Source organism: Macadamia integrifolia, unplaced genomic scaffold (genome assembly GCF_013358625.1).
Source record: "Macadamia integrifolia cultivar HAES 741 unplaced genomic scaffold, SCU_Mint_v3 scaffold2394, whole genome shotgun sequence".
Taxonomy (NCBI): domain Eukaryota; kingdom Viridiplantae; phylum Streptophyta; class Magnoliopsida; order Proteales; family Proteaceae; genus Macadamia; species Macadamia integrifolia.
Genome location: NW_024868686.1, coordinates 5,493 through 18,317, shown reverse-complemented (window position 1 = coordinate 18,317; position 12,825 = coordinate 5,493). Strand labels below are relative to the sequence as shown.

At 37.7% G+C, this 12,825-nt stretch overlaps 1 protein-coding gene across 3 annotated transcripts; it reads left to right on the top strand.

Moving 5' to 3' along the window:
* Positions 1-3,757: 3,757 nt before the first annotated feature.
* Positions 3,758-9,707, top strand: LOC122066440. 3 transcript variants are annotated; one of them, XM_042630240.1, is made up of 5 exons: positions 3,762-4,611; positions 7,290-7,383; positions 8,477-8,514; positions 8,611-8,746; positions 9,232-9,707. In XM_042630240.1, the coding sequence occupies exons 1-5, from the start codon at positions 4,240-4,242 to the stop codon at positions 9,645-9,647; spliced, it is 1,056 nt and encodes a 351-aa protein (XP_042486174.1). In that variant the 5' UTR covers positions 3,762-4,239; the 3' UTR covers positions 9,648-9,707. The 3 variants fall into 3 exon arrangements, with proteins under 3 accessions (XP_042486173.1, XP_042486174.1, XP_042486176.1); XM_042630239.1 differs by having other exon boundaries at positions 3,758-4,611; positions 8,477-8,746; XM_042630242.1 differs by lacking the exons at positions 7,290-7,383; positions 8,477-8,514 and having other exon boundaries at positions 3,763-4,611.
* The last annotated feature ends 3,118 nt before the right edge of the window (positions 9,708-12,825 follow it).

Genomic DNA, 12,825 nt, shown 5'->3' with positions numbered 1-12,825 from the left:
CAATGGCTCTACACCTTATCAAGGCATGTTGTGGTGTTTCGCGCGTGTATAGAAGGTATAAAAAAGATTCTGATCTTAATGATCTCATGAAATCTGATTAAAGCCATCATGGAGGATTCGGATCCAACGGTCGATAAGCCTTTCTCTTTTGTGAGTGAGAGACAAGCTCCCTTAAAATCCGGAAAAGCAACCAATCATAGATCGACAACAAAAAGTGCATATTGACCGCTAACATCATCATGACGTCATTAGTTGACTATTTTATTCGAATCTTGTGGTTGAGATTTACTATCCGTTATTTTAATCAGACGATCTATATTAAGAGATTCTCCTTGATGAGATCTACGGCCAGATTTGCGCCCCTGTTGTGCGCACCGCCGGTATAGCCTATGCCACTCCTACGAAGATTCCATTTCAGGCTATCTCATTGCTCCAACTTCAAATGGTCATACCTCCCTCATTTTAACTCGGATTTGGGTGAACCAAGTTGTAGCTTCTTCATTTTTTCAAGCCCTACACCATGAAAGCAAAAAATATGAGGTTAGAGTGAAGGAAGGCTACGGTTTTGGCAAGAGAAGCTTCCCCCTCTTTGTTGGTCCTTGAATGAACATGAATACTTGATGATAAATGTTCTTAGGCCATTAAAGGAGGTAAAAGAGGTGGTTGAGGTATGTTAATAATGCATTAACTCAAAGCTAAGGAGGAAGAGAGGAAAGCAAGGATGTGTTTCCTTTGAAGAGCAAGAAGCCAAGGAGAGAGAAGGTGTAAGCACCAAACTTGTCAATACAAGTTTCCAGTCATCCCAGGAAATCGGTTGTGAGATTCTCTAACCTTTGATTTATATTATATGCATATATGTATGTTAGGGTTAGTTGTGGATGAATGTATACATGCTAAGTTAGTTGTGGATGAACTGTAAGCCTAGCTAGTTGTGGAGGTATATGCTAGGCAGAGCTTGACTGTAGGGCATATTTATAAGCCCAAATTTACTGTATTATTTATTGAGTGCTTAGTGGGTGCTCCCGTGTAGTGGGTGCTACACATGGTACCGACACTACAAGTGCCATCTCAGCTTTGGCTTGAGAAAATTGGGTGTGGGTGCTCCCGACTGTGGGTGCAGTCAAAAGTAGTGTATTGAGTAGATACGAAGCCTTTACAGGCACTACTCTGGGGATGTAGGTAAATTGCCGAACCTCGTAAAAACCCTGTGTTGTGGGTGCTTATTGTTTGCTTTTTATATTGAAGTGCGTGGAATGTGGAATGGGTGTGCACACTTGGAAGTGCCTATGAGAGGCTGAGTGTGCATACGACTGTGTGCAAACAGGGACAGGTATATCAGGTTTTTCTTGGCCAGACATCAGACAAGTTTTTGGGGATCCGAATTGGACTCACTGATTCACCCCCCCTCTCAGTGACTGTCGGGTTACAACATAGGATAGCTCTCTGTCTGCCCAATTGGACAAAAATCCCAGTTAAATCCCAAGAAACCCTACTGGGAACAATATGCCTGCATTAGAGCTTGGGTAATTTGGATTGTAATTGACCCAATTGGTATCCCACCCATATTTGACATTGAAAGAAGACCTTGTAAGAAGATATTAGAGCCCGAAACCCGAAGAATTAACCAAAAGATCTGTCTAGAGAAGGGAAGAATTCTGCTATTAACAGATCAAGTCCAGCAGTCTGGTCTGGCTAGACGGTTGGCCAGACACTAACTGTTGAATAGGGTCCAGAATCACTGCTGAACTTTTCCCAGTGTTGGATGTGGTTCTAACTACCTCGGTAATATGTATCAGGTATGAAATTGATCTGAGTGGCCCAAGATGGGGAAGAAAATACCCTTGGTAGGAAGGAATAGAATGCGAGGATGTTTGTGTGGGCCATACCTGTATAAGAATCCTGCTCAGTCAACTAAAAGGCTAGGAAAATCATAGATCACCTTGGTCGGTATCGGAAGACCAAAATATAGTAGTTAGGTCCTATTAGACAGATATGAGGGTTATAGTTGTGTGGGTTAGGTTAGTAACCTATACAAATGTTAACAAGCAACTAGGTCAGTTGTTGGAGAAGATATTGATCTGGGATCAATATCTCTGCCCGATAGCTGAGTTGGATTCCGATGAGGGAATACAACATGATCTTGGGAAGTAAAGCTATCTTTAGTCAGTAAATAATGAAACTAACCTTGAATGTCAATATTGTTAAATTTAAGAACCTAAGATATTTGGTGAGGATATGCATTATCAGGAATCTAGCGTAAGGACATCAGATTAGGGTATCAAGGTGAATGGGTGATTGTGTTTATTTTACAGAGTGTTTTTATACTTTTGTTTCTGCATGCTCATGTGTAATGTGTTGAGAACTCTTTCTTGGATGTATATATTGCACATGTGGCATGATTTTACTGAGATTGATGTGATCGAGGATTTGTAGATGTGTAGTTATATAGTTGTGTGGTGAGGGTTGTAACATTAACGGTTTGAGGCACAGTGTGGCCGATGGAGGATTCCGGTATCGTGGGCTCAGAGGTCAGTATTACAGTTGTGACCACAGATGTATGATTGAATGAGATGTTTGTAATGGATGCATGTAGGTTGCATATGATTAGATCATATCCCAATGCTATAAATACTTTCCATATGGGGTAAGGTATTGGTTAATCCCACTCGGTGGTAGGTCATGGAGGACTACTACGCCCGGATACGATGTAGTATATCCTGAGTAGGTATAGCATGGTATGACGTACTGTACGCATGCCTATCGAACAACATGGGAGAACGATGACAATATGGGATTCCGGAACCATGGCTGTCAGGGTTACTATTTAGGGGTTGGCTGGGAAACTAAGGTTCTTTCCGGGACAGACTGACTCCTTCCTACAACTAGTTTCTATCCTGGTAGCCAGACGTACTGGGAAAGGGGATACCACCTACATTACTTGTAGCATTTATACCCACATATTGAGACTTAGTAACTAGAATGTAAAATAATTAAATGGATCATGTGGATTGTGCATGTGTGGCATCATAGTTTGGCTTGTGTATGAGTACGTATTTAGCCTCATGATTGGATGTGTGTGCTTGCCTGTTCACCCCTCACTGGGTTTGTGAAGCTCACCCCTCGTCGATTATATTTTTTAGATAATAGAATCGGAGCTGAGATGGACAGATGATCTATGATGGTTGTAAGCGCGTGTCTGTGAGACACAATGAAGTTGAATAAGATTTTCCTTCCGCTATTTGTATTTGTTATTAATGGTTTGTAAGATTTAATTACTTATGTAAACTGTGAGAATAATTCATGTTGGGCATGTATTATTATGTATCACTATAGACTTGATCACCATGAGTAAATTGATTTACGGATTTTATATGCGTACTTTGATTCATAGTAAATGATCTTAGGAATTTGTACGAATAGTAGACTATGTCTATGATCCTGGTAGAGGTAAGTTGATTGGGTTGAGAATTTAATGTTGCATACCTTGACCTATATTGGAGGCAGGGTATGACTTTGATTAATGACATACCAAGCACAATGAGAATTTCTTAAAACAGAAAATAATACAATTTTTGGATTCTTTTCTTTTCTGTTATTTACTTCTCTTGGCTACCAAATACAGCCTCCGTGAAAACGAGAGAGTATTCTGATTTTAGATGCAATCAGTGAGGAGTGTACAGAGAAGGGAGAGGGAGAGGGAGAGGGAGACGGACACGGAGACGGAGACGGAGAGAGAGAGGGAGAGGGTGGGGCGTGGGAGTTTGAGAGATTCAGCTGCGCCGGTGATTGAAGTACATATCTATTTCCATTAGCTTGGCTGCTGAATATGGTGGTGTCTGTTGAGACCCAAAAAGCCACTGTTTTTTTTTCTGGAAAAAAGAAAAAATTATGGCCACTTTTAAAGAAGAAGTGAAGGAGTGAAGAAGTGAAGAAGTAGAAAGTAGAAACGGAATATTTGTGGCGATTGAAACGAGGTAGGCGTTCTCCGAAAACCCCCGGCATCCAACGATTGAAATTAAATATCGGTTGTCATCTATGTGGCACTGCCAATCTACATATGTGTGGCTCTGCGACCTTTTACCCTATCTCTCTCCCGCAAAAATCCTCATTTAAATAGGCTATCTTCTCTCTCTCTCTCTCTCTCGATCTCGATCTCTCGAACATAAAAAGAGTTACCACCGACCAGCCACTCAGCCAGACAACTTCGAGTGAGACTGTAAGAGAAGGAACGCGTAAAGGATGACAGCCGGAGTGTTGTTCAGTAGGTCGTTTATTAGTCTGGCAACCAAGCCCTCCCCTTCATCAGCTTATTCGCTTTCTTCGCGTCAGCTTTGTCATGGCAGTCGAGGAGATGCCTTTAAGTTCAAAAGCATTAACAGCAGCAGAAGTAGATGCTCTCAAGACTTGATAACAGTAAGAAGAATCATGGATGGAGAATTTGGGAACTTAGCAACTACGTTACCTTCGTGTTTGGTGTTGTGTAAAGCCCAAAAGGTCACAACTGATGAAGGTGGGGATAGTAATGGCATTCGAAGACAAGCCCTGCAACTACTCCTTTGGGCTGTTGAGGGTGTCTATATCTTGTGGCTTTTTCTCCTTCCTTATGCCCCGGTATATTACTTTTCTTTTTCTCCCCGATTGCTCTCGCTCTTACTCTCACTCTCACGCACGCACACCCAAGAATGTTCGATTTTTTTTTTTTTTTTTTTTTAAATTATCTAATACATTCCAGGAGAGCAACCATGTCCTTAATTACTAATCCTCTGTGAAGTGCTTGCAAAAATAATTCATTATTTAATTTATGGATACATTTAAATGCTGTTAACCTCTGGTTCCAGGATGGGTTTTGGAGAATTCTTAGGGCGATAACTGTGGTGTTGTGATTCAAATCTATGGAAGCAAAGGAAGGAGGTGCTAGACCCACAAATTTTAGGTGAGGAGATAGAGAAGGATGTCTCTAAAACACTGAATAATATAAAAATTTAATGATACTGAACCACATGGGAAAATTGGATTATCAGCTTGAAGGGACAGGCTAGAGACTGATCATGAGTGAACACCATTTGGAAAGTTTTGGAAATTGGAACACTTCACATTGAATTTAGATATTGTTATTAATAACAAGTTTGAGTCTTCGAATTGATTATGAGAAGTTTATGACATGGCTGTTTCTGTTGACCCAATTCTGGAAATATTAGATCATGGGACCAATGTGAACCTTTTATTTTTTATTTTTTTTGGGAATGCCCCCTCTTGTTAGCTCTATTTTTTTATATGATAGGTTTGTGTATGAGGCTTGCTCACTTTTCCTGTTGCATTAATGTATACCTTAATTACTATGGTGAGGTTCAAAATTTCACTTCCTCCTTCCTACAATGTCTGGACATTGCATAAGATAGCTCACAGCTTTCTATCTACATCAGGGAGATGAATTGCAATCTATAACCTGCTGTTTGTTACTTCAGGCCTTGGACAGTTTTCAACCACATGGCTTCTACATTATTGGGTTATAATGATTGCGACATGTCATCCCGAAGTCCATTATCCAGTTCACATAAGACTGATGATAATATTCCTCCACGTCAAATCCAGACTTGCAACCTTAAGTAGGCACTTCCATTTTAGTAGATTGTCACATGAGAACTCTCAGTCTTCATAATACAATTCAAAGTTGGGATTTTCTTTCTTATGTGATAGAGTTATAACTTCCATCATGTTCTTTTGTTGATTCAGAAGCATCTCTTGATGCATAAATGCCACTAGATCTTTGCAGGCGATTACGGACTAGATATCTGTGAGTTGATCATTGGCCTAGAAGAATGCGGGTGGTAGGAAAAAATATCAGCTCTAAGGAGAACAGGCATTTCCTATTCTATGCAGGAGATAGTTATTGTTACATTGAGTTAGTTTAATGATTTAGGAGGATGATCCCCTCCCCCCCCCCCCCCCCCCCCCCCAACCCAAAATGTAGAGTTAACAATGAAAGTGGGAAATTAAAGCTTGCAGGATTCCACCATTAAATGAGAAATTGAACTGAAAATTTATGGAGAATACAAGAGCAGCAATGGTACTGAGCCAGAATCATTTATTCCAAAAATATCAAACCATGGTCTACTACTGAGCCAGCTACAACCATGTGTCTGTATTCTGACCTCCTAAATCTTACTGAAAACATAAACTCCATATGCCGCAATCAAAATAGTAAAAGAAATACTTAGTGTAGACTTATTTAGAAATCCTAAATCAACTAGGAAAACTAAATTAGGCTTGGACTAACTACTAATCATGGTAGGACTAAAGACCTCCAAGTTTTGGGCTTATAGTTTAGGCTCATTGCTTCTAATTACCCTTACACAATGCCCAGCACTCATAATATCACATAAAAGACTTAAAAGAAGTTTTATTTAAGCCTAGGCCCTGTAATTTGGTATCTAAACCCACTGCTTCTAAAGCCTGGCCATTTGGTGGATGGAATATACCTTCTAAAACACCTATTGTGCCTAATTTGACTTGCTTGCTTTGCATCACCCTCACCCTCTTTATGGATGATCTACAAGGTTGATTACCTTTCATTTTTTTTTTTTTTTTTTTTTTTTTTTTTTTTACCTAGACTGCTAAATGTTACATATATTATAATCATAGCTAGGAACATTACACGCCCAACTGGGATGCATGGATTTGGGCAGAAGGACTATCTGTTTGATGGATTATATTTAAGAGATTGCCTTGTCAGTATCAAGTTGAAGGGCCACTGGGAGGCCTCACCCACCAGGCAAGTGGCAGCCTTGACCATTATGATCATCCAAGTGGTAATTTGTTGGCTCATGCCGTAGAATATCTCTTATCTGGGATGCATTCCATGGTGCATACTGAACTCTGTAGGGCCACAACGTTTTCTGTAATGACTAGTATTTGACTTCCGGTTCCCACTTTTGGTGCGGAAAATGCTTTTTTTGAGTTTTCTTGGGTTTGGTTTTCCCATCAGATATTAAACTTGTATTGAAGATTTGATATTGTTAAGGGCTCCAATATTCATCCAAATAGTTGTCCACATAGATTACTAATATGTCTCCTGTCCATGGTAAGATTTAGGACTGATCCAGGCCATTCTCCTAGGCTGAAGCCCTGCTATTATTGGACATAACTCCAGTATTCATTAGAAATAGTTTCATAATTTAAGATTATGTAGGAAAGGTCCAGTATTCATTAGAAATAGTGTCATAATTTAAGATTATGTAGGAAAGGTTCTGAAAATTTTACCTTACTCTACTTGTTCCGATATGTAACAGGGGGATCCAGTATGGGCAATCAGTTTGGATACTGTCAATTCTCTTGTGGGTCTTTCTCTCAATTTCTTTTTCATCTTGCCTTTAATGAACTATGGTATGTTGACATATTTCTATTTTCCGTAGTATTGCCATTCAAAGTACTCAAATATACCCTTTGTTTTACAAGATGGTGTTTCTATGGTCAAAAATCCACCTTATATTTGATATATGCATTTCTTTGTGAAGTATGTATTTATATATGCCCTAGAACCTATGTCATTTTTTATTTAAAAAAATAAATAAAAATTGACTGACCATTAGTCGAGTGCACACTTGAGAGTTGACACATGAATCAACAATTTTGTGTTAAAAGCTTCTTATGTGACAATTAACATTGAGAAAAGTAGGAAAATATTTGAAGAAAAAGGACATGTTCTATACTTTTGTGAGAAATGAATCACCTGAATGTTTGGATCAACTGGGTTAAGTCTTAGTAAATAGTACATGTTCATCCGATTGGACCCATCAACCTGATACATACTGCCATAGTCCATCCCCCCACATGCAGATGCACCCCTTCTTCCTTAGTTCACATATTTCATCTTTTTCATCACTCGTCTACTCGCTGAAGAATAGTTTTGAAGTTTGACTGTACTGGATCACAAATAAGTAATCTATTCATATTTAACTTTCATTTTCATTTACCATCACTTGATTACTCACTCAATGAAAAATATAGTTGCACAATACAGTCTGTACCTAGACTGCAATATATATATATTTTTTTGGGTGATATATTATTCCCCCTCCTGTTGAATAGTTATATTCAGTTTCATTTTTATTCTCATTATCTATTAATCTACATGGACATGTTATTTCACTTAATGAGGTCGGATGTGAATATGTGAATCCAATACAAGCTATAGTGACCAGCTAGTTTCTTATTATTCCATTTGTTCCCTTGGTTGTAGTACTTCTTCATTTGAAAATTCAAAACCAAAATAATTTCTTTTCCAAAGTAGGCCAGGTAGTTGATGGGTTGTATGATCTGCAGAAGCATTAACTTGTCTCCTCCTGCAAATTAGTGCGTCACTCGTGTACATTGTGGTTTAAAATATCTTTTCATGATCTCTTGAGTATCCTTGAATTTAAATGTTTTCTATCTTGCTCCTTGATATAACATATATGATCAATTTCTGATAGAGTAGTTGGCATTCATGCGATTGAAGCACCAATTCTTCACCCGGTAAGGACTTTTCCTCATGGTCCCTTGGGTATTCCTTTTCTTTTGCTTGGCAGATTGATTCTTACTGCTGACTTCTTATCTCCTTTCTTTTGTCAGACGTCCGAAGGATTATTTAATTTTGTCCTTGGGTGGACCTTCATGTTTGCACCTTTGCTTTTTAAGGATTGCAAGCGGGACAGATACAAGGGATCTCTTGAAGTATTATGGGGCCTCCAGATGTTCCTTACAAATAGTATGTTTGACACCCAACACTCTCCATTGAATGATAGTGAAAAAAATCTTGTAAAAATACTAAAAAATAAAAATGTATCAAAAAACAAAGATAGAAAAAAGGTTGGAATACATGGTGGACCTACTCTGTTTGATTGTAAGGGAAATTAATCGGAAGGGAAGTAGGGAAGTAAAAATATGACCTTCAATAGAGCTGATTGGAGGGCAAGGATCCATGGAGCCGACCCCATTTAGTTGGGATAAGGCAAACATTATCCTACATGATTATACCACTAATTCTAAACCATTCCATTAGATTTGCCATAGGAGATCTTGTAGTCACTCCCTTCCACCATGTGTTGGAAAAAATGAACACCCAACTATCCTCAAAGCTATTATCATTTTCATTTTTTGTTTTTTTTTTCCTTTTCAAATCAACTGTATTAAGGCTCAAATAATTCCATTTTACCTATAGACTGAAGGATCAAAATTCCTGTTGTGTTGCAGCATTCTTAATACCTTACATGGCCATCCGGCTCAACGAGGTTGATGCTGAGTATGCTCCCGGGAAACCTTCCCAAATGGTTTCCGTGATGACAAATGGTGCAACTGTTGTTGGACTTGTTGGTGGTGTTGTTTGTTTGGTCTCTATATTATGGAGCCTCTTTGGCAGGATGGATGGTGACTTTGGGAATGTGACAGAAAGGTGGGACTTCTTGATAAGCTATCTGGGATCAGAGAGGCTTGCTTATGCCTTCATATGGGACATCTGTCTCTACATCATATTTCAGCCTTGGTTGATAGGTGACAACCTACAAAATGTGCAACAAAGTAAGGCTTCGAAAGTGAGTAAACTCAGATTTATCCCAGTAGTAGGGTTGGTTGCCTACCTTTTGAGTTTGGACATTGATATAGAGGTTTAGCTAAATGTAAATTATGATTGGATCTTGCACTAAATGATGATTAAACTGTCACTGTAACCAGATTTAGTGTGTTTATATCATAGTTTTAAGGCGGTAAGGCGATGGAGGAGTTTGAAGGTCTTCTGGAGCGGCTTAACGATAAGGCGGGCATAAAACGTTGTCTTATTGATTAAAGTGTTCCTTTGTAATTTTTTTTATAAAACCAATCTATTTAGCTCAAATCCTAGTTGAATCCTATTACTTACATGCTTAATAAATATTAAAGGTTCATATTCATATCAAATATTCATCAAGAAAACTAATCAAAAAAGTGAATAAACTAAGTTCATCTTCATCAATCATCGATCATCGATCATCAATCATCAATCATTATAACATATTAACATATAATATCAATACATAATTATAAAACAAAATTATAAATATAAAGAAAAGAAGACATAAAATATACAAGTATTTATTATACTTACCTCTATGATGTCAGAATGAGTGTTTAAGCCCTAAGGTCATTTATTATATTTCTACTCTTGTCAAAGAAGTAATTAAGAACTTAGAATTAAAACACATCGAAAGTAAAAATCGAGATGCCAAATTAAATGGATGAGAAGTGACTAACCTGGGGATTCTTAATCATTCTAAAAAACTTCAATGAAAAAAAAACATAAAATAAACTCAAATGCTAAAAATTTAGTAAACAATGAAAGTCAAATACTTAAAAGTTCAAGGACTTAAAAAACTTTAAATTTCAAAGACTCAAAATATTTCAAAGTTCAAAGACTCACAGTAATTAAATTAAAATCTTCTTTTTCTTCTACATTATGTTGCTGGCTTGCATCTTTTGGAGCTATGCCATAATCGTCCTCAATGTTTTCATCATCACGAATATCCTCTTCGCTCATCTTATCCATTTCTTCTTCTGAAGAATCCTCAAGTTCAACTCTCCTAACACGTCGGGTATAGCAAAGATTTGTTCCACTAGCAGATGTTGGAGCCCTCCTTGGTCTATTGTGGCTTTGATATGATGAAGATGCCCCAAGTGCTCTATCAACATCTCTCTAAGTGAGATCATTCTCAGGATGAACTAATTCATCCTCTGATCCACCAATCATCCACTCACTACTTTAATTAAGCTCATCAAGTAACAATGGATAGTAGTTTCTGCATTGTTCTTTTCTTTTTTGGAACCTCGCTTGAAGTCGACTATTATACTGAATGTAGACAAGATCATTTAACCGTTGATGCTCTAACCTATTCTTTTTATTTATGTGAATCTGAAAAACATTAATAATATGAGGTTATCTACTTATCTTCAATAAAACTATATTAAGTGAAGTACAGGTACTCAGAACTCAATGCTCACAAATTCAAATGTGCTCCAATTGCACTCACAACCAGAAGATGAGCAACAAAGACCATGTATGCGCAATACAAGCTTTGAAAGGTCAAGAATAGTACTTTCATGTCGAGACCACCAAGAGACTATAAATATATAATATATAAAAAAAATAAGTTAAGTAAAAAATCAACATACAAAGTTCTAAACTAATTAGAACTTTAAAATGAAATATACTTACTAGGATTCAACTTGTCCCTTTGTCTAATCGTCATATCCTTTGAAAAACTTCATTGAGCAGTGGTATACTTATCAATCTGGAGAATAATCTTATCTTGCAAGGTCTCATTAGGCACCAACCTTACAAGAACATCATTAAGGCATCACTTGCTTTTTGAGCTAAGTCCAACTCATTATCTGGATTATCTACTATTGCCTTAAAGAACTTGTTTAGATTGAGGAAAAAGACAGCTAAATATATTGGTCCATTCATCATAGTCTCACAACGGTGATCAACAATCGCTATGATTTTCTTCCATTTATTTTCATTGTCTCCAAATTTTTTTTTGATGTTCTTCTTTGCCACTTGTATTGCCATATATATTTCAGGAATAACAGGCAATTCATCACCATCTACAATCCTTAAGAGTTGAAAAAGAGGTTGTGATGCTCTTATACAACCTATCACACCATTTTAGAATGTTGTAGCAAACACAGTCTCAGAAGCTTTCTTCCCTGCCTTTGTAGATGCAAGCTTAGAACATGACCATTCATCATCAACAAATAATTTTTTCAAAGATTCTTTGTGCTTGTATAAGCTCTGGAGTATTAAAAAGGAAGAGGCAAATCTAGTCACTCCAACCCTCACTAATTCTCCCCTTGTTTTTTGCCTCATAGCTTCAAGAAGGCGAGTGTGCCTGTATATGAATGCAGTTAATTTCCTACCCTTCGATATAATAGACATATAAGAGCGCAATTTGCCTATTTTCTCCATCATAAGGTCTATGCAATGAGCTACACATGGACTCCAAAACAACCTCTTCTTTTTCTCCATTAGTAGTCGACTCACTGCAACATAGTTGGCAGCATTATCAGAGACTACTTGAACCACATAATCTTCACCGATCTCTTCAACCTTACTATCAAGTTGCTTAAATAACATTTCAGCTATTTGTGATTGGCTAGATGCATCTACAGACTTAAAAAAAAAAAAAGTCCCCTCCGGACAGTTGACAAGAAAATTAATTAGGTGCCTTCCTCTCTTGTCTGTCCACCCATCACACATGAGTGTGCACCCATATTTCTTCCAAGATCCTTGATACTTCACCTTTAACTATCAATTTTATCATTTTCAGACTTCAATAGAGGCCCCCTATAGTCATGAATTGAAGGGAGCTTGAAACCTGGTCCATGTTGACCAATAGCCTCTATCAATTTCTCAAAACTCCTTAACTTCAAAGCATTAAATGGAACACCGCTCTCATAAGCCCACCTTGCAAAGTAAGAACGAAGTTTATTTCTTTCTTCTTCTCCTCTTACACGATTCTCCATTTGTTTTCTGATATGAACCTTTATCTCGCCTATCTGCAATCCCTTTTTCAAGTCCTCCTCACATGCTTATCCATGGGATCCCTTATTTGTTGTTTGAATTGTACTTGAATGATAGATTTATTTCCTTTTGAAGTTGTCCCAGAGCTAGGGACAGGACATGAGACCCCCAAATCAGATACTATATTCTGTTGTGGTCTCGTTACTTCTGTAGGTTCATCACTAACAACCAAATCATCCAAACAATCAAGGTTCCTCTTCCTTTAGTTCTTCGAGATTGCATCTCTCATCTCTTTA